At 40.9% G+C, this 23,262-nt stretch overlaps 1 protein-coding gene across 1 annotated transcript in view; it reads right to left on the reverse strand.

The window, feature by feature from the left end:
- Positions 1-23,262, reverse strand: part of FAM102B (family with sequence similarity 102 member B) — a 95,429-nt gene that overhangs the window by 25,527 nt on the left and 46,640 nt on the right. The window contains exons 3-5 of the mRNA XM_046005659.1: positions 15,326-15,355; positions 10,116-10,232; positions 6,055-6,101 (exon numbers count right to left, since the gene is read on the reverse strand). Coding sequence (XP_045861615.1) covers positions 6,055-6,101; positions 10,116-10,232; positions 15,326-15,355 — 194 coding nt within the window. The remainder of the gene's footprint in view (positions 1-6,054; positions 6,102-10,115; positions 10,233-15,325; positions 15,356-23,262) is intronic.

A 23,262-nucleotide genomic window follows, 5' to 3' on the forward strand; every position in this document is an offset into this window, starting at 1 on the left:
TGTGGGGATAGAGGGCACATACCTCAATATTATCAAAGCCATCTATGAAAAACCCACTGCAAATATCATTCTCAATGGAGAAAAACTGAAAGCTTTTCCGTTAAGGTCAGGAACACGGCAGGGATGTCCATTATCACCACTGCTATTCAACATAGTACTAGAAGTCCTAGCCTCAGCAATCAGACAACAAAAAGAAATTAAAGGCATCCAAATTGGTAAAGAAGAAGTCAAACTATCACTCTTCGCAGATGATATGATACTATATGTGGAAAACCCAAAAGACTCCACTCCAAAACTGCTAGAAGTTGTACAGGAATTCAGTAAAGTGTCAGGATATAAAATCAATGCGCAGAAATCAGTTGCATTTCTGTACACCAACAACAAGACTGAAGAAAGAGAAATTAAGGAGTCAATCCCATTTACAATTGTACCCAAAACTATAAGATACCTAGGAATAAACCTAACCAAAGAGACTAAGAATCTATACACAGAAAATTATAAAGTACTCATGAAAGAAATTGAGGAAGACACAAAAAAATGGAAAAATGTTCCATGCTCCTGGATTGGAAGAATAAATATTGTGAAAATGTCTATGCTACCTAAAGCAATCTACACGCTTAATGCAATCCCTATCAAAATACCATCCATTTTTTTTCAAAGAAATGGAACAAATAATCCTCAAATTTATATGGAACCAGAAAAGACCTCGAATAGCCAAAGGAATATTGAAGAACAAAGCCAAAGTTGGTGGCATCACAATTCCGGACTTCAAGCTCTATTACAAAGCTGTCATCATCAAGACAGCATGGTACTGGCACAAAAACAGACACATAGATCAGTGGAACAGAATAGAGAGCCCAGAAATCGACCCTCAACTCTATAGTCAACTAATCTTCGACAAAGCAGGAAAGAATGTCCAATCGAAAAAAGACAGCCTCTTCAATAAATGGTGCTGGGAAAATTGGACAGCCACATGCAGAAAAATGAAATTGGACCACTTCCTTACACCACACATGAAAATAGACTCAAAATGGATGAAGGACCTCAATGTGAGAAAGGAATCCATCAAAATCCTTGAGGAGAATGCAGGCAGCAACCTCTTCGACCTCAGCCGTAGCAACATCTTCCTAGGAACAACGGCAAAGGCAAGGGAAGCAAGGGCAAAAATGAACTATTGGGATTTCATCAAGATCCAAAGCTTTTGCACAGCAAAGGAAACAGTTAACAAAACCAAAAGACAACTGACAGAATGGGAGAAGATATTTGCAAACGACATATCAGATAAAGGGCTAGTATCCAAAATCTATAAGGAACTTAGCAAACTCAACACCCAAAGAACAAACAATCCAATCAAGAAATGGGCAGAGGACATGAACAGACATTTCTGCAAAGAAGACATCCAGATGGCCAACAGACACATGAAAAAGTGCTCCACGTCACTCGGCATCAGGGAAATACAAATCAAAACCACAAAGAGATATCACCTCACACCAGTCAGAATGGCTAAAATTAATAAGTCAGGAAATGACAGATGCTGGCGAGGATGTGGAGAAAGGGGAACCCTCCTCCACTGTTGGTGGGAATGCAAGCTGGTGCAACCACTCTGGAAAACAGCATGGAGGTTCCTCAAAATGTTGAAAATAGAACTACCCTATGATCCAGCAATTGCACTACTGGGTATTTACCCTAAAGATACAAACATAGTGATCCGAAGGGGCACGTGTACCCGAATGTTTATAGCAGCAATGTCTACAATAGCCAGACTATGGAAAGAACCTAGATGTCCATCAACAGATGAATGGATAAAGAAGATGTGGTATATATACACAATGGAATACTATGCAGCCATCAAAAGAAATGAAATCATGCCATTTGTGACGACGTGGATGGAACTAGAGCGTATCATGCTTAGTGAAATAAGTCAATCAGAGAAAGACAACTATCATATGATCTCCCTGATATGAGGACATGGAGAAACAACATGGGGGGGTAGGGGGATAGGAGAAGAGTAAATGAAACAAGATGGGATTGGGAGGGAGACAAACCATAAATGACTCTTAATCTCACAAAACAAACTGGGGGTTGCTGGGGGGAGGTGGGATTGGGAGAGGGGGAGCGGGCTATGGACATTGGGGAGGGGAGGCGAACCATAAGAGACTATGTACTCTGAAAAACAACCTGAGGGTTTTGAAGGGTCAGGGGTGGGAGGTTGGGGCAACCTGAGGGTTTTGAAGGGTCAGGGGTGGGAGGTTGGGGGAATAGGTGGTGGGTAATGGGGAGGGCACGTTTTGCATGGAGCACTGGGTGTTGTGCAAAAAGAATGAATACTGTTACGCTGAAAAAATAAATAAAATGAAAAAAAAAAAAAGAAAAAAAAATTTACTTTTTACATCATTTAAACACTTTCCTATTCAGTCCACACTCAGCATGTACAAGTGCATGGATGTGTTAGAGCTGTCCTTTATCCAAGAACACATGTAAAATTTCAGATATTTAGAGAAAAGAAAATAAATATTGGGGGTTTTGTTTTCCTGAGAAATACTTTTATGTATCTTGGGATTAGGTAAGGTCTGTTTATTCTAATAAGTTACAAACATCTTTTTCTATAAATAGAAACTCTAGACTGTCAGATTTACATTCCTGGAGATAATACAGAATATAAGATGATCTATTTTGAGCTCTTTAGTATTTCAGTTGCACAAATAGATAAAATGCTAGAGAAAGGGCCAGAAAGAGAATATTTGTAAGTTCATGAGAAGGAATGATGAATTCCTTTTATTCTACTTACTTTTGCTGCTCATTTTCTCATTTCACCCTAAGCTGATTCCACTAGAAAAACACTGTCACCTAAGAAGCCATATACAGTATGGCAAAAATTGTTTAGTCCTAAGAGAGCAGGATATAAAGAAATAAGTCAGGAAATTATGGTTGAGAGAGGACAACACAGGAAGGATAAGTTACAGTAAAATGCATAGTTTAATCAATAACTGCTTTGGACAAAAATATGTATTTTCATCTTTATAAAACACTGTAAATAGGAAACTATATAGACATCACTACTGAAAATTTTTTTTGAAATTTAGATTGAGAGAGAGTGTGGTGGGAGGGCCAGAGGGAGAGGGAGAGAGATAATCTCAAGCAGACTCTCCCCTGAATGCAAAGCCTGATACAGGGCTTGATCTCACCTCCCTGAGATCATGACTTGAGATGAAATCAAGAATCAGACCCTCAATTGACTGAGCCACTCATGAGCCCCTGGACGTTACTATTAAAAACATGAAGTTGAAAGAAGATGTGGTATATATACACAATGGAATACTATGCAGCATCAAAAGAAATGAAATCTTGCCATTTGCGACAACGTGGATGGAACCAGAGCGTATCATGCTTAGTGAAATAAGTCAATCGGAGAAAGACAACTATCATATGATCCCCCTAATATGAGGACATGGAGATGCAACTTGGGGGCTAGGGGGGTAGGAGAAGAATAAATGAAACAAGATGGGATTGGGAGGGAGACAAACCATAAGTGACTCTTAATCTCACAAAATAAACTGAGGGTTGCTGGGGGGAGGGGGGATTGGGGAAGGGGGAGGGGGTTATGGACATTGGGGAGGGTATGTGCTATGGAGAGTGCTGTGAAGTGTGTAAACCTGGCAATTCACAGACCTGTACCCCTGGGGATAAAAATACATTATATGTTTATGAAAAAATAAGAAATAAATAAAAAAATTAAAAAAAAACATGAAGTTGGTACACAGGGAAATAATTAAGGTTTCCTTTTCTAAATATATTTTTCTCAGATATTCAAATAATATATAATTAGCTTTTTTTTTTGGTCTTCTGGACTGCTAATGAGCAATCCTACTGCCTTTTCCCATTCTGTTCACTCTCCTACACTCTGAGGACTTTTACACATCTTTCCTCAAACCCCCACCTCTGTCTTTCCCATCCCCACTCCTCAGTGATCATCTTGTTTCCTATTTCACTAAGAAATCAGGAACAATTTGAAAATAAGTTCTATTTGCTTCCACTTTTCATTTGCCTGCATCTGAAGCCTATTCCCTACCTTCATTCCTCTTGACAGTCCAAGGACACTGTCCTTTTTCTCTTCTGTACCATATCTCGGCTTCTCTGTTGAACCATTCCTATCAGTACACAAATATCCTGAACTATCTTTCATCTTAAAACAACCCAAAGACCTGCCCTTGACCCTGTATCCTCATTTTATTTGTAACCCCATTTTCTGTTCCTTTTTTTTTTTTTTTGCAGCAAAATTCCTCATAAGAATTGTTTATATTTTCTCCAATTTCTCTCTTCCCAAACCTTCTTTAACTGACTCCAGTAAGGCTGCAGGCTCATAGCATTCTACTGAAGTGCTTGTTGAAGGCACCAATGGTCTCTGTACTGCAGATCCAAAGGTCAATTCTCAGTCCTCATCTTCTGTGATCCACATCCACGGTGTGGGACAGAGCTGATTAATCTCTCCATTTTGAAACACCTCCTTCACTTGGTTTTCAGGCCAGTCCTCTCCTTTGGTTCCTTCCTCCTCTCTCACAGCTATTCCTTTGCTGGTTCTTCCCCGTCTTCCCAATCTCCAACACACTGGGGTGTCCCACCCCTCAGTCTGTGTTCTTTTTCTTTATTTATGCTCACTTTGTCTGGGTCATTTAATCAAATCCCATGGCTTTAACTACTATCTATGTGATGATGATGTCATGATTTCCAAATGTGTATGTCCAGCCTGGGCCTCCCCACCGAACCCTGTAGTGCCATATCCAACTGCCTACTTGAGGTGCCTGGCTGGATGTTAAATAGGGATCTCCAACATAACATGTCCAACACCTAAGCTCCCAACCTCCAACCTTGCCTCTCAGAGGCTCTCTCATTTCAGTAAATGAGTTACTCTGGCCCTAAACCTTGGACTACTGCAACAGCCTAACTCATCTACCTATTTCTGACCTTGCTCCCATCATTGTTCCCACAAATTGTCTATTCTCTACCTAGTAGCCATAAGTCAGATAATTTTAGTCCCCTACTCTAAACCCTCCAGTAGCTTTTTATCTCGGGTTATAAGTAGCCAAAGAGACTCTTTATCATCTGATCCCATTTCCTATCCCCCTTCTCCCCATTCTCTCTGTTTTAGACATACTGGTCTCCCAGCAGCCTGTTGAATATACCAAACACACTTCTCCCTGAGGCCTTTGTCCCTGTTTCCTCTACTTCAAATGCTCTTTCCCCAAATATCTGCATGGTGTGCTTCCCCCCTCCTTCAGGTCTCTGCTCAAATACCATCTCTGCCAGGGAAGACTTTCTTTTTTGACTACTCTCTCTATAAAACAGCAACCTTCCTCCCCACATGCCCTCCTACCCTGCATTATTTTTCTCCAAAGCACTCTTCGCCATTTTTATATTATACATTTATTTCTTAGCTTACTGTTTTCCTCTTAAGAATATATGCTCCATGATATCAGGGATGGTCTTTTTTTTTTTTTTCCTCATTGCTGTTTCTCTAGTGTCTAGAATAGGGCCTAGCACATGGTAAGGCATTTAACAAGTATTTGTTGAAGACAAGACTAGGTCCACAGAGATCAAATTAAAAAACTCATTTTGTATAGTTTCACCCAAAACTTGAAGATGATGAAAGATCTACAGCCTAAATAAATATAGAGTGTGGGGAGCTCATTTGGTAAAGGGTTAATAGTAATTTCTATGTGGGTCAGGCAGTCTCCTAGGAAAAGAATGGTCCCTTCCTGGGTAAACAATACAATATATGAGGAGCACCTGGGTGGCTCAGTGGGTTAAAGCCTCTGCCTTTGGCTCAGGTGATGATCTCAGGGTCCTGGGATTGAGCCCCACATCGGGCTCTCTGCTCAGCGGGGAACCTGCTTCCTCCTCTCTCTCTCTGCCTGCCTCTCTGCCTACTTGTGATCTCTGTCTGTCAAATAAATAAATAAAATCTTAAAAAAAAAATACATGAATGTAAAAATTTAAACCAAAAAAATCACGATTATACTTTCAGATAAATAATTCATTTACTGAGAATCGACTTACGTTTTAAAACACGGGTCACCAGACATCAGCTGCATACTGATCAAAACCTGGGTATTAGAAAAAGAAATGTGATTACAAAAGTCCCTTTGAGAGGAGAAGCCATGTTCTGCTAACCCACACCTCCCCCACAGAACCTAGGTCAGTATTTCCTACTTAGAGATTATTTGATAAAGCAATTGCAGAATTGAGTTACATCCAGTATTAAATTGCTGCTTGTTTATACAGACCATTTTCCAACATTCAAAACTTGGTAATGGCAAAAATCAGTGCTGGAAAGGTGGAAAGGGAGAGCAAGTGCCACGATGTGATGCCCTGCAGGGGTGCACTGGTCGCCCTAGTCTCCCAGATTCCTATGGTGCTTCAGTGTCTGGAATGTTTCCCTCCAACCTGCCATGTCGATGCTTCAAGGGGAGCTTGTGGGGGCTTGTGAGAGCAGAATGCTTCTGGCCTTTGCTCTAGCTTTAGAACAGAATTTAGGGGCATCTGGGTAAGTGGGCTCAGTCGGTTAAGTTTGCCTTCAGCTCAGTTCATGATCCCAGACTTCTGGGGTCAAGCCCTGCATCAGGTTCCCTGCTGAGCAGGAAGCCTGCTTCTCCCTCTCCCACTCCCCCTGCTTGTGTTCCCTCTCTCGCTTTGGTCTCTGTCAAATAAATTAAAAAATCTTAAAAAACAAAACAAAACAGAATTTACAGTTTTGTTAATGCTTTCTGAAATGCTGCTTTTCTCTACTTGCTGATAGTCTCTTAAGACTAGGGCATAGGATCTTGTTTTGTTCTTGCAGGAAAAATAATGGTAATAGCAGGAATAACAACAATGTTAACAGCAACTGTGATTTGAGAATTGTGTGCCAGGCATAAGCTAAGTGTTGTATACTGCAAGATTTCATTTACTATTCAAAACTCCAATGAGAGACTCATACTTTCCTTTTAAGCTCAGGAGACAAAGTGATATTTTCACTATCAGGTAGCTAATAAAGGGCAGATCTGAAATCTCAAACTAGGACTGCATAATTCTGAAACTCATGATCTTTATGAAGAAGAGAATATTTATTTATGTGCATATTTTCTACCTAGTGGCTGACATATATCCTAATAGAACCTCATTTCTTTCTTATTTCTTCACCTCTATACCTCTACTACTGTTCTTTTTCTGAGCACTACACTTATTAAACATGGGACCTGAGCCAGCTGTGCGGGCATCCTTATCTTCTCCACTTTCCTAGAACTCCACAGTCTGGTTTCTAAGTACGTAAAAACAGCACTCTTGAGTATCCTGAATGTCTCAGAAGGGATGGAGATGGCACATGCAGCTTGTAAGACACTGTGTGGGGAAGGAGAACAGAAAGAGTAGGATAGCGAATGGAGGAGGTGTTTGTTTTAAATACAGTAGATATGAGAGCTGTTTCTTCATATGTTAATGAGCATAATTCACTGGAGACAGAGATGGTTAGGAAAAGGGATAGTCCAAGCTGCAAAGCTCTTGATCAGGCAAGCTTTGGACTGTAGCACTTAAGAGGAAGGAGTGACTTTGGACAGGGAGAGGGACATTTCCTTCATTGTCATGGGGGCAGAAGGGGTAACAGGGCTGGAAAGACAGGAAGAATTGTAAATTCTGCAACAGGAAGATGAAGGAATTTGAATCTAATGACTTCTGTTTTCTTCATAAAGGATAAAGTAAGACCACTAGCTGAGAACAAGGGTGGTGTGTAGAGATCTGAGAAGAAAGAAGGTATAAAATAGAGTATTTGGTAACTGGGAAAGGACACTTACAAAGGAAGGAGAGCTGCTTGATGGCGGGGAGCAAGACTGTAGGAATGGCAGCTGGATGGTTGTGTGATCTTCTCCAGCAACGTTCGGCAATTAGGATGCAGGCCCAAAGAGGACAGTTAAAGTTGAGTTTAACTAGGGTTGGGCATTCGCTGGGAGAGAGCAATGAGGGAGATGGGCAAAGGAGCAAGAAGTATTTTTATTTGAGAGAGAGCACAAGCAGGGAGAGCAACAGAGGGAGAGGGAGAAGTAGGCTCCCCACTGAGCAGGGAGCCTGACGTGAGGCCCGATCCCAGGACCCTGGGATCATGACCTGAGCTGAAGGCAGATGCTTAAGCAACTGAGAAACCCAGGTGCCCCACAAGAAGTGTTTTTAAGCATGAGAATCGTGGATTCTGGAATCTAAGCTGGATAAAGAGGGAAGTGGAAGGAAGTGGAGGCTGGTAGACAGTGAGAGAACAGTAAGGTGAAGGACAGCTAAGTGAGCAGTAGACCAAGAGGACTAGAAATGTAAGAGACAAAAGTAGCAGAGGGGAATACCAGTGGCGAAGTTTCTAGAGATAGAAAAGTCTAGAGTTTGGCCATGGGGGAGGAACTGAGAAGAAGAAAAAGAAAAGGATGCTGGAGAAGGGTAGTTTAAGGAACAGAGAGGCCTCTGGCACATAAAAGATTAGCTCGAGGGAGAGAATGCATAGAGAAGACAGTCCACAAGGACAGATCACCCATCAGATGGTGAAGCCACCAAAATATGACGACATAAGGGATGGAAAGAGAATCTGTGAGCCAAGAGCTAAGTCATCGATGAGCAGGAGAAAGAAGTTAACTAGGTGGCCAGGAGATGACAGAGCTCAGGCAGAGAGAGAGTGTGAGAGTTGAATCGTGTGACTTATAGAAGAGTAAATTATGCGGTGCTTGGGTGGCTCAGTCAGTTGAGTGTCTGACTCTTGGATTTAGCTCAGGTCTTGATCTCAGGGTTGTAAGATCGAGCCCCACATCGGGCTCTCCACTCAGTGTGGGGTCTGCTTGAGACTCTCTCTCTCTCTCTCTGCGCCTTCCCCAACTTGCGCATGCATGTTCTTGCACTCAAAAAAAAAAAAAAGAGCAAGTTCTTTATAGGACCAAGTGGGAGAGATAGTGTGAAAGGATCAATGGGGAGTCAGAGGACACTCCAGGAGCTGGCTCTAAGGAATGGGGTAGGAATGGGGTTAGGATGGGGGAGTCTGAAATTAGAAACTTATTTCAATTTCTAACGAAGACACTATTAATTCAGAGAAGGATTACAAAGCTTCTTATACGGCAAATATGAAGAAACTGAATTTAGTGGCTTGTCTTGGGATGAGTCTAAGAATGAACAGCACAGTCTGTTCCTTCTGAGTCTGGTGCTTAGACAGCATGGTAACATGAAAAGACCACTGACTCTACACGGCAGAAGATATGCATTCTGGTCTCTGCTCTGCCACCGATGACTTTAGTGAGACATTTAACCTGAGTCTCAGCTTCTTCATCTGGAATCTACCCTATCCATCACTGTTTATGTCATACAGGTATATGCAACTGCTCTGAAATTTTTTGTTTATTTACTGAAAATGCAGTTTGAAAAGTGTAGGTGTTGGGGAATTCTTTGCTCCACTAACTTCTGACCATCCAGTTTTTATTCTGAATTACTTTCCTTTTTTAATGTTAGATAACTTACCATCATGGGGTAACCTAACTAAAATACAGCAAAAAGTTTGTCCAGTGAGTCTTACTATGTACAAGGTGCTTTACAAATATTTTTTCAATCGGTCTCATTTAATACCCTCATCAACTCTCTCAAGTGTATGTTCTCCTCTGTAGCCACGAGAATAGGAGGCTGCTAATGGTACTTAGAAACAAGAGGGCAGATGCATAAAGTGAGTTTCACCTGTCACTTTACTAGTTATAGGAAAGCCCAGTGACTTTTCTGCACCCACCACAGATGCTTGGGAAGTCACTCTTTGGGAGTGACAAACATTTTTAAGGTCTTCACTCCTCATGCTCCTTACTCTCTATGAGCCCTTACGCTGTAGCAGTTGTATATACTACTCCCTGAACATTCACAGCTCCAGAAATACCTTGGATCATGAAGGTGAACATTTGTTACTTTCGCTGCTTCAATGATTTGGGAAGCTCTTCCCCTGGATGGTGAGTATTTCAGTGGCGTGGTCAGCTTATGATCTCATACTGATCCCATCTTGCCCTTGACTGTATACACCTATGCTTATTCAAAGGCAGAGATTCTCATTTGTTGACATGTAAATCTCAAAACGTGCTTACTTTAAGAATGGAATTATCCTGTCTTGTATTTTTGGTATCATAGCCTTCCAGTAAACAGCGACGAGTGGTATTTCCTGATCCAGCAAACTCTGCCAGGTTTAGATCTGCAAAGCCCAGCTATGAAAAGAAAGGGAATTATATTAATAGAATATCTACTAGGCTTCTATCATATTCTCCTTAAAATAAACATTCAACCCATGCTCTAGACAAGTTTTCTCAAAATCAGTCATTTGCAATTTTGACCATCTTAACAGTATCTGCTCTATTATTTGCTTAATGTGTGTCTTTAGATTGGCTCGCTTCTTTTGTAAAAATGTGTTAAGTATTCTAATCTTGTCTTAGGCAATTCGATCTCAAATCACATATTTGATGTGCTAAATATATTTTTTTTCTGTACACACTGAAATACCTAACTGTTGAAGTAGAAATAATGTTTATCAAACAATTAAAATCATTGCAAGTAGCAGTGGTACTCACCCCACACTGTGGGAAATAGTAACAGACCAATCATGATTATTTGCATATTCATAAAGAAAACTGATCAGACTTTCTTCTCCCTATTCTGGCTCTGGCTCCATGCCCAGTTAACCACTGGTGACTGCAAACAGTTGCAGATTATTAAATTCTTACTTTCCATGCAAGAAACAGAATGATTTAAGTTTTCTTCAGTATAAGCCCCTACTCCTTCACCACATTCCACAGCATTTGCTTTGCTGATCACACTTAAGCTAAATCCCTTCTTATGAAACCTTTTCCCCTTCTCCGAAACTGTGCCCTACAACAACCCTCAATGCTGCTCTCCAAAAGTTTAGATCAATCCTCTTCCTTCCTCTCATTACTACTCAGGTTCAATCAACATTTTCTTTTTTTTAAAGATTTTATTTATTTATTTGACAGGCAGAGATCACAAGCAGGCAGAGAGGCCGGCAGAGAGAGGAAGGGAAGTAGGCTCCCCGCCAACCAGAGAGCCCAATGAGGGGCTCGATCCCAGGACCCTAAGATCATGACCTGAGCCAAAGCCAAAGGCAGAGGCTTTAACCCACTGAGCCACCCAGGCGTCCCTCAATCCCCATTTTCTACAGCTACCAAAGATCACCCACGGTCTGTCCTCTGATGTTGTTCAACCCCTATTTCTTATTTCCAAGTGGTACAAGAAATAGGCCCCCCCTTTTTTTAAACTAAGTCTGTTCTATTCTATACAACTACGCGCAGTGCATATGGAGTCTTTTATTAAAAATGAACAAAAAAAATGTTTTGAATTTGCAATTAAGCACATCTCCCTGAATACCTAATGAAGATTTTAAGCTGCCTGCTTTAAGATTTTAAGATACATATTGGGCATATAAGAAGGCATTCAAGATGAAGATTTTAACTACAGGCTAGAGCATCATTTTAGTAACTTTTAACTGATACAAAAAGAATGAAAAATAAGAACTTACAGACCAGTTGAAAGGCCATGATTCCTAAATGCAATAGTAAGTCAGAACACATCTAATTTTCACATAGCTCCTCTGGCCTTACTGCCTTTTAGGGGTCTCAGAGATCAGCAGAAAAGCCTGGATGTGTCCATGGTAAAGCCACATACTAATGAACATGTGAAGATTCATGGGGCTATTTGATTACATATCATCTGAAGGCCGTATTTCATATATTACTCTTTCCCTTGAAATCTCCAGCAACTCCTTTCCACTCAAACTCTGTGCTGACGCCTTGCTTCCTAATTCACCCAGAAGCTAAAGGCAATCAAAAGAGCACATAACTTCCAGAAGTTCTTACTGCCGACCACATGCCCTCACCTTTCTGCAGCTGTACCCATGTGCTGTAGTAAGTGACCCAGCTGTGCTCCAACCTAAGGCCAACCACTCTCCTCCTGCCTACTCAAGTTCACTGCTGCAGGAATTCCTCCCTCTCTTCTGTGCTCTCAAGTTTCCCTTCTCTACTGAACCACTCCCGTTAGCACACAAGCATGCTGGAGTTTTTACCATCTTAATGAACAAAAGAAAACCTCATCCCCTCTCTCCAGTCCGTTAGACTATTTTTCTGTTTTCATAAAAAATCTCCTTGAAAGAGTTGTCTACATTGACTGTCTCCGGTCCCTTCATCCTTGGCCACCCTCTTCCTTATTTACTCTCCTGGCCACAATGTCTTCTTTCTTGAAAATGCCAAGACTGCCTCAAGCCTTTAACACTTACTGTTCTTTTGCCTGACACATTCTTAGATCTTCTTGTAGCTTTCCTCCTCACTCCATTCAGGTCTATGTTCAATACCACCTAAGGGGCCTTCCATGACCATTCTTATTGCCCTGACTCCTCCCTCCCTCCCTCCCCTACCTTGTAGTTGTCCTCCTTTACCCTTACCTGTCTTGTTCCTTTCCTTAGTAACTGCCAGCATATCACATACATACACATTTCATATTTATTTTGTTTACTGTCTGTCCCCTCCAACCTTCCATAAGACTATAAGCTCCACAAAGGCAGGGATTTGGGTCTGTTTGGTGCCAAGAACAGTGTTTCCATACGCTGGCAGTTAATACGTATTTGCTGAACAAAAAGCAGACTATTGGCTTAGCACTCACTATTAGAAAGCTGGTATTACTGTGTCACCAAGAATAATTAAAAAAAAAAAAAAAGAATGCGGTCAGTCACCATTAAGAAAGCATAAAAAAAGGTAAAGCAATGTGGTGTTTTAGGCTGTAGGTTACCAATGAAGACTATGATGTTTCAAGCTGAAGGTCCACATTTACTTACTGAGCACCTTTTATGTGCCAGGTCCTGTTCTGGACATTGCAAAAACAATGATGAACAGGACAGGCAAGGACTTAGTGAGGCACGAAGGAGTCCATATTTCCTTATGATTTTCTCTTTGGCTTCACTGAAATAACGGTCTTCTTAAAATGGCACATATACATAGATACTAGTTACTTCTGTGGTAGATATTATTTCATTTGGCAAGTAATTCTGAGCATCTACATTTAAGGTAACATTAGGCATTGGGAATACAAATCATTCCTACTGTCAAGGAGCTCACAGTTAAATGAGGGAAGACAGAAAGAAAACACATTCTTTTTTTTTTTTTTCTTTTTTGAAGATTTTATTCATTTGACAGGCAGAGATCACAAGAAGGCAGAGAGAGTAGGAGGAAGCAGGCTCCCTGCTGAGCAGAGAGCCTGATGCGGGGCTCCATCCCAGGACCCTGAGAACATGACCTGAGTGGAAGGCAGAGACTTTAACCCACTGAGCCACCCAGGCACCCCAGAAAACACATTCTTATAAAAAAAACTATTCAAGTGCTGGCATGGAAGAAGGCAGTTACAAGACAGAAAGGAAAAGAAAATTTCTCAGGGGAAGGGATGACTAAACTGAATGTTTAATGCTGTATAAGTTGACAGGACAAGGGAAGGGGGAAGCATATGCATGGCAGAGAAAATATCAAGTCACAAGGCAAAGAGTGTAAAAGAACAGAGTACACTCCAGGAGGTTTCTGAGGGCAATAAGTCTGAAGCATAAGAATTAAGTAAGTGTGAGTGTGAGCATGTACAGATGATGTCCAAGACAGATCTAAATGCTAGCTAAAGACTTCTCATCTCATTTTCTTTTATAGCCAATAGATAGCTGCTGAAGGACTAAAAGTGCTGAAGGAATGATCATGTCTGAATTTCAGAATGATCATATGGCAATAATATAGAGGACGGATGGAGGGAGACATCAGAGGCAGAGAATAAAAGGTAAGAGGCCAGTGCAGGTTTTAAGTAAGAAATAATGAAGGCATAAGCTAAGGCACCTGCCTTGTGAATGGAGAGAAGGGATGGTTTTTAAATAAGAAGGGAGAAATCAGGATTTGTCAACTGCAGCAGACCCTGTTTTTTGCCTCCCCACCATCATCCAATGTTCTAATATTCCTTGCTGTCAGAGCCCTGATTTTATTCAAGTGTCCACCCTTAGCTCATCCATGTGCAAAAGGAAAGTAGCCCAACCTTTAGCTCACTGTCAAACTGATGAGTTTAAGCTACCATGGCAATCCATTCCTACTGCCCATGCCTGATTTAGGAGTGGCCATATCATCCAGTTGTGGCCAATGAAAGTTATGGGGAAATCTTCTGAGGGCCGACTAGGAAAAGTTTTCTCACTCAGAGATTTCCTCACTCAGCTGGATTTTGTCATATGTGATTGTATGGACTAAAACTCAAGCCACCTGGTGATCATGAGAAGAGCTAGGCAAGGATAAAATCATGACACAGTGAATGGAAGAATGAAAAGAGAAAAGTAACATGGGTTCTTGATGACGTCCTTTAGTCAGTGGATTAACTACTCCTGGAGCAGCTCTAACTCACATCTGCAGCTCTGTTTCATATCTACTTATCTGTGAAATTAAAAACAAAACAAAATTAAAATACCCTTCTAGGTGAGGAGGCTATTCTGTTACTTGTAGCAAAGAGCATCCTAACTGATACTGCAACCAAATAGTTTTAAGGACTTAAGAGTTGATGGTTAAGCTGGTATCCTGATGCAGATGACTGAATTGACAGAGATACCATCAGAGATGAAAATAAAAGAGGAGTATGTGCGTTTCTGGCAGTATTACTAATTCCTTCTATTCATCAAAAAGGTGAGCACACAAATCATTAGTAATCCCATATAGCTAGTAGAAGTATAAAGAATTGTAGTGATCATGTACTACAGACTGCTAAGAGAACACAGAGGAGAGGTCCTATTCCACTGAGGGGTGAGGGGAGGCAGGATTAGTAACACTTCGCAGGGGAGACGGTATTAACAGATGCTATTACTTAATGGAAACCAGAGATCATCTTCTAGTAGGGAAGCTGAAATGTAAGAATAACATCCTATAATCAGTTTTTATGAAGTATGTGCCTGTAATTTATTGCTGGATCCAACTGTTCAATCTCCAAGTTGCTTTATTTAAAAACAGCCAACTTGGGGTGCCTGGGTGGCTCAGTTGGCTAAGTGTATGACTCTTGATTTCATCTCAGGTCATGATCTCTGGGTTGTGGGATGGAGCCCTGCTTAGTGGGGAGTCTGCTCTTCTCCCCAATTGCACTCTCTAAAGCAAATAAAATCTAAAAAAAAAATAATAATAAATAAAAACAGCCAACCTGAATAGCAATTAGAAGAGCAAACTATTTAATTTTTAAGCTTATAAGTAGCAGTGAGTAATATTACAAGTTCCAAAAGAGTTAAAGAACATTTACTTACCTTTGCATAAGCTTTTCCACCTTTCAATTCCTAAGAAAGATAAAAAAACACTATAAGGATATCATATGATTAATGATTTAAAATTAGGCACACCTGGGTGGCTCAGTCAGTTAAGTGTCTGCCTTAGGCTCAGGTCATGATCCCAGGGTCCTAGAATCAAGTCCCACATAGGGCTCCCTGCTCAGAGGGGAGCCTGTTTGTGCTCTCTCTCTCTGACAAATAAAATGAATAAAATCTTTGAAAAAATAAAGATTAAAATTAAACATATCAAATAATCCTGAAGTAGATATTTACATATTTACATGCTTATAAATATTGACAGTAAATTTCTAACGATCCTAAATTCAACTATTTGGATGGCTACCCTACTCCCATCCCCCAAATTGTCAGACATTTAATTGAGAATTTAACTTAAATCTGAAGAAGGGAAATGGTAAGAAGACAAGCTAATTTTTAATCTATTCTGAAGAAGAAATTGCCAAAAAGTATCCTAGATACACTGAAGGAACCCAAATCATCAAAGAAAGGTTAAATTATTTACTTATTAGTAAGCACATGAATGACATTGTGGAAAGATTTTATTAAGAGTTGAAACTCCCACTCCAAGGACAACTACTGTTACCAACTTTTAGGAACAAACCAAAAGATGCCTTTTCTCAAATGTACCATACTACACACACTGTTATTTCTTTTCTTTTAAAGATTTTGTTTATTTATTTGACAGAGAAAGAGACAGCGAGAGAGGGAACACAAGCAGGGGGAGTGGGAGAGCAGGCTTCTTGCAGAGCAGGGAGCCAGATGCGGGGTTCGATTCCAGGACTGTGGGATCATGACCTAAGCTGAAGGCAGACGCTTAACTGACTTAACCACCCAGGCACCCCTACACACACTGTTTTATATCTTACTTTTTTCTACTTATATATGATATTGTCCATGTTAATATAAATATATGTGTGTGTATGTGTGTGCGTATATAGACATATATACACACACATATATATAAATAAACACAAATAATACCTATGTTAGTATAGTAGACTCCCTCTTAACTAATGTGAACAAGACTGGCAAAAGCGAAAAATAATAAAAAAAAAAGTATAGGCATCTTGACATTTTATTTTATTTGAAATAGATAACTATACAATAATTTGCCAAATCTCTGGATTTAGGTCACTGCACAGTTGTGACCTAAGTGTAAAACACTTAGAACAAAGCCCAGCATACAATAATCCTGTATGTGTGTTTTTGCCATTACAATTAGGGTCAGAATCTCCTCTCCCTACTCACTTTAAAAGAATTAGTTTTAGGTTACAACACAGTGATTTGACAATTCTAAACATTATGCAATGCTCATCATGGTTAAGTGTAGTCACCATCTGTCACCATACAATGCAATTACAAAATTAGTAATGATATTCCGCATGCTGTACTTTTCATCTCTGACTTATTTATTTTATGACTGGAAGTTTGTATCTCGTAATCTCCTTCACCTATTTCAACCATCCCCTCATCCTCCTCCCCTCTGGCAACCATCAGTGTGTTCTCTGTACTTATGATTCTGTTTCTGGTTTTTGTTTTGTTTTTTAGATTCCATGTAGAAGTGAAATCATACAATATTTGTCTTTCTCTGACATTTCACTTAGCACAATACCCTCTAGGTCCATCCATGTTGCGGCAAATGGCAAGACTTCATTCTTTTGAATACCATTTCCATCTTTAAAGTGATGAATCTAAGCTCGCTGCTCCTCCCTGTTTGACAGACAGCCACATCTTACAGTGCAGTGCCAGCTGTGTCCCTAAGACACAATGGTGAACATCATAATAAATGGATTTGGCTTTACTGGGCACCTGGTCACCAAGGCTGCTTTTAACTCTGGCAAAGCAGATACTGTCACCATCAATGACCCTTCATTCACCTCAACTACATGGTCTACATGTTCCATTATGATTCTACCCACAGCAAAGTCAATGGTACAGTCAAGGCTGAGAACAGGAAACTTGTCATCCGTGGAAAACCCATCTCCATCTTCCAGGAGTGATACCCTGTCACCATCAAATGGGGTGATGCTGGTGCTGAGTATGTTGTGGAGTCCACTGGGGTCTTCACCACTATGGGGAAGGCTGGAGCTCACTTGAAGGGTGGGTCCAATAGGGTCATCATCTCTGCCCTTCCTGTTGATGCTTCCATGTTTGTAATGGGCATGCACCATGAGAAGTACGGCAACCCCCTCAAGACTCTCAGCAATGCCTTCTGTGCCACCAACTGCTTGGCCCTTCTGGCTAAAGTCATTCTTGACAACTTTGGCATCATGGAGGGACTCATGATTCATGACTCCATGCCATCAGTGTCACCCAGAAGACTGTGATGGACCCTCTGGGAAGCTGCCGCATGATGACTGAGAGAGACTGCCCAGAACATCATCCCTGCTTCTACTGGTGCTGCCAAAGCTGTAGGCAAGATCATCCCTGAAGTGAATGAGAAGCTCACTGGCCTGGCCTTCTGTGTCTCCCCCTGCAACACGTCAATCATGGATCTGACCTACTACCTGGAGAAAGCTGCCAAATATGATGACATCAAGAAGGTGGTGAAGTGGTGAAGCAAGCATCAGAGAGCCCCATCAAGGGCATCCTGGGCTACAATGATGACCAGGTTGTCTCCTGTGACCTTAACAGTGACACCCATTCTTCCACCTTTGATGTTGGCATTGCTCCCCAAGACCACTTTGTCTAACTCATTTCCTGGTATGACAATGAATTTGGCTATAGCAACCAGGTGGTGGACCTTATCATCCACATGGCCTCCAAGGAGTAAGAGCTCCCTGGACCATCAGTCCCAGCAGAACAAGAAAAGAGAGGCCCTCAGCTGCTGGGAGTTCTTGCCCTAACTCATTCCCCAACATCTGAGAATCTCCTGACCTCTGAACAGTTTCCATTCCAGACCCATGAAGAAGGAGAGGGACCTGGGGAATCCTACCTTGTCATGTACCATCAATGTACATGTACCGTGTACTATGTACCCAGCACCTCCATCCCCCAAAAAAGTGGTGAATTGAAATAAGATGAGCAGCAATCTATGGTAAAGTCAATTATTTATGAATATTTGCTGCCCTTCCCCTTTCCTGTCCCACTGATGTCTGGCGTGGCCATGCCACTAAATCTGCCCCATCATGAATTATTGAATTATTCTTACTATGTTACTGTCATATCCCTTAAGAGCACACTTCACTAAATAAAACAAAACTTTCTCCAAATGATCCTTATCTCTTCTAGCTAATTCTTTGCTTCCCTCTACAGCTAAACTGCTCAAAAACTTCTCAATTTGCTGTATCCCAATATCGATTCGATCTACTTCTAACAGGTTTTTGTCCTCATTTTTCCCTCTGCAATAGTTCTTAAGATTACCAATGTTGTCCATTTTTGTTAAAGCCCAAAGGCTCCATCTCCATCTTACTTAACTCCCCAAGAACATCTGACAAACTTGGCCACTCCACCTCCTTTCTTACTTGATTTTTTTTCCCCTAACATTCCATTGTGCCACAACTACCTGGTTTTACTATCTCACTGGCTGCTCTTTCTCACTTTCATTTGCTGGACCTAGTTCTGTATTCAGCCTCTGTAGAAAGAATGCTAGCTGTACTCCAACTATCCATTCCCCTGCTCTCTGAAGTAACAGAAAACTGTATTTTTACGTGGGCATCTGGCACCCCAAAATAATGACAATAATTTAAAAAAAATTTTTTTTAATTCAATTTAAGTAACATATAGTGTATTATTAGTTTCAGAGGTAGAATTCAATGCTTCATCAGTTGCATACAACACCCAGTGCTCATTACATCACATGCCCTTCTTAATACCCAAGCCCAGTTTCCCCTCCCCCCACCCACCTCTCTTTCAGCAACCCTCAGTTTGTTCCCTATCAAGTCTCTTATGGTTTGCCTCCCTGTTTTCATCTTATTTTATCCTTTCCTTTCCCTATGTTCATCTGTTTTGTTTCTTAAATTCCACATACAAGTGACATCATGTGGTATTATGACATTTTCTACCTTCCTGTTGTGCTATGGCAGTGGGACTAAGAACTCAGCAAAAGGATGTAAGAAGTGATACATATGAATTCTTGCTCATCTCCTGCTAACTGTAATTTATACTACCTCTGAGTGTTGGAGTGATCCAGGATTTGGTTCAGGGCTTGTTATCTTCTATGTCTATACTTTTCCCCATTCAAGTCTGTAGTTACTGTTTTGTTTGTTTGTTTTGAGAGAGAGAGAAAGAGAGAGAGAGGGAGAGGGAGAGAAAATCCCAAGCAGGCTCCATTCTCAGTGTGAAGCCTGATGTTGGGCTCCATCTCACAACCCTGAGATCATGACCTGAGCCGAAACCGAGATGGACACTTAACCAACCAAGCCAACCAGGCATCCCAGATCTGTAGCTTTAAATAAAAACTGTATGCTGGTAACTTTCTTTCTTTCTTTCTTTTAAAGATTTTATTTATTCATTTGACAGAACTCACAAGTAGGCAGAGAGGCAAGCAGAGAGAGAGGAAGGGAAACAGGCTCCCTGCTGAGCAGAGAGCCCGATGCGGGGCTCGATCCCAGGCACGGGGCTGGATCCCAGGACCCTGAGATCAAGACCTGAGCCGAAGGCAGAGGCTTTAACCCACTGAGCCACCCAAGCGCCCCTATGCTGGTAACTTTCATGTCTCTGTCTCTAATCTGACTTCTCCCCTGAGTGCCAAACCGGTACCTTTAAATGACTACTGGACATTCCTACTTGGTATCTCATAGACTCTTCCAATGTCACATGGCCAAAATAGGCCTGCTGATTTCTGCTTATCAGTCCCCCAAATTATTTCACTCTAAGCTCTTGTCATTCCAACAAATAGTATAATTATCTTCATATGCTCAGGCAAAGGTCTACGATTTATCCTCAATTTTTTCCCCTCATTTACCACATCCAATCCATTAGTGGGGGTCTACCTCCAGAAATACATCCCAAATCATACCGTCATACCATCTCTTTGGTTATAACTCCATGGCAATATAAGCATTCCTCACCTGAACCATCCCCACCACCTATGTGGTCGATCTGCAATGCATCCTCTACATAGCATCAAAATTGATCTTTGAAGATCATATCTCTCCTTAGTAAAATCCTCAAATGGATTCCAACTGTAGTTAGAATAAAATCCATACTCCTTACCACATCCTATAGGGCCCTACATGATCTAGTGCCTCCATCCTCATCACCAAGAACTTTCCCTCTCCATCTTTTCCATCTTCCAACCAGATTGGTCTTCCATCATTTAAACATGACAGATTTGGGGCGCCTGGGTGGCTCAGTGGGTTAAAGCCTCTGCCTTCGGCTCAGGTCATGATCCCAGGGTCCTGGGATCGAGCCCCACATCGGGCTCTCTGCTCCCAGGGAGCCTGCTTCCTCCTCTCTCTCTGCCTGCCTCTGCCTGCTTGTGATCTCTGTCAAGTAAATAAATAAAATCTTTTAAAAAAATGACAGATTTGTTGTTTAACCTAAATGGGGTTTATAATACTTTTCAATCAGTGGCTTGATAATTTTCATCTTTTTAGAATATTCTCAGCCACAATCTCTTTCTGTTCCCGCTAAGGCTCCAATTACATATATGTTAGACCTTTATACTATTTCTCATGTCTTACATTCTTTTTTGTATTTTCTACTCTCTTTCTGTGATTTTGTCTGGGTATTTTCTTTTGTCTTATTTTCCAGTTTGCCAAACCTCTCCTCAGTTTTGGTAAGCCTGCTGTTAAAGCCAACTGTTGAGATTTATTTTTATCTATTTATCTTTATTATTAAAAATAATTTTTTTAAGTAATCTCTACACCCAACATGGGGCTCAAACTCACAACCCCAAGACTAAGAGTCCCATGCTCTACCAACCAAGCCAGCTGCTTGCCCCTTGTCTATTTACTTTAAATTTTGGTTATTTCATGTCTTGGTTCTAAAATTCAATTTTCTTTTTTTTTTTTTATATAGTTTCTAGTTCTCTAATAAAATTCCCCATATTGTTCACTCACTATAGTTACTGTAAAAGTTTGTCTCTGATCTTCCTAAAACCTGTATCTTCCATGAGTCTGTTTTCATTATCTATTTTCCTTCTGATTTTTGGTCATGCAGTCATGCCTTTTGGATGCTTGGTAATTTTTGTGCATGATAACTTGAAGTAATTTAAGGCTCAGAATAATGTTATTTTCCTTCAGAGAAGATACATATTTGCTTCTGACAAGTTCTGAAAGGGGCAGATCACCTTCATCTAAGCAGGGATTAAGCTGATTAGAAGCTAAATTTCAATCTTGGTATAGGCTGACCTATATCCACTACACTCCTTCTAGGCTGAAACTCTTAGGGAGTCCCAATGAAAAGTTTGGGGTATTTACAAAGGCCCTTCCAGCTGATGGGTACTGGACTCCAGTTTTTGTCCCTTTAGTCTTGTGAAATTGCTGGGATCTCAGCTAGCTTCTCCTCAGCCATTGCTTTCAGCTCAGCTTCTTAACCACTGCTTGCAACTTAGCAAATGCTTTGAGGGGAAAAAGCAACACCAAATGTCAGGCTCATCTCTTTATCCTTCCCTTGTCTATGATTCTAAGCTTCTTAAGTCCTTTCTGTCTTGGCAGCTATGATGCCTTCAAGCAGCGTTTTTAATATTGTGTCTAACTTTTCTGGCTGTTTTCAGAGGGACAGGTGGTCTTTAATAAGCTGGTACTTTAATTTCAGAAACATAAATCCCCAGGTTTATTATAATCTTGGGACCTGTTATGGATTGCATTGTGCATTTCTCCTCCCACCCCACCCCCGCCAAGATATGTTGAAGTCCTAACCCTCAGTACCTTGGATGTGATCGTATTTGGATATACATACGTAATCCAGTTAGAATATGGTCTTAATCCAACATGACTGGTGCCCTTATTTAAAAAAAAAAAAAAAAAAAAAAGGAGACCTGAACATAGTCACAGACACACACAGCGGGAAGATGATGTGAAGACACAAAAGGAGAAGACAGTCATGTAACTGGAGTGCAGCACCTAGAAGCCAAGGAATACCTGAACTACCAGAAGTTAGGAGAAAGGGATGGAACAGTTTCTGGAGCCTTTACAGCATGGCCCTGCTGACACCTTGATTTTCACTTCTGACCTCCAGAACTAGAAGACAATACCTCTGTGCTGTTTTAAGTTACCCAGTTTGTGGTACTTTGATAAAGCAGCTCTAGAAAACTAACACAGGGCCTTTTTACTTTCAGGTATGGGATAGTTACTTTCATGTGCCAACTTGTTGGGCCATGGGGTGCCTAGATATATGCTTAAACACTATTTCTGGCTATGTCTGTAAGGGTTTCTGGATAAGATTAACATTTTAATCAGTCGAGGAAAGAGGAAAGCAGATTGCTTTCCTCAGTGTGGGTGGGCATCATCCAATCTGCTGAGGGTCTGAATAGAAGAAACAGGCTGAGGAAGGTTAAATTCTCTCTCTTTACCTGACTGTTTGAATAAGGACATCAGTTTTCTCCCACTTTAAGACTAGGACTTAAACCATCAGCACTCCTAATTAAATTAACTCTGGCTTTGACTTGAAGTTACACCATCAGTTTCCTGGTTCTCAGCCCTTGGACTGAGACTGGAATTACACCACGCCATCTCCAGCTTGCAGATGGCAGATTGTGGGAGTTCTTGGCCTGTGTACACCAATTCCTTATAATAAATCTATATCTATATAGCTACCTCTCCACTCTATTGATCCTGTTTCTTTGGAGAACCTTGACTGTATTAGTTAATACAAGGTCCTACTCCTTCAAGAATGGTCTTTTCCTAGATCTTTACATGGGTGCCTCCTCTTCAAGTGTTACCTTTCAGAGAAGTTTCCCCTAATTTTCTAAAATGATTTCCTCTCCCTGAGTTATTCTCTATTATCTCATT

The sequence above is a fragment of the Meles meles genome, chromosome 1 (genome assembly GCF_922984935.1).
Source record: "Meles meles chromosome 1, mMelMel3.1 paternal haplotype, whole genome shotgun sequence".
NCBI lineage: Eukaryota > Metazoa > Chordata > Mammalia > Carnivora > Mustelidae > Meles > Meles meles.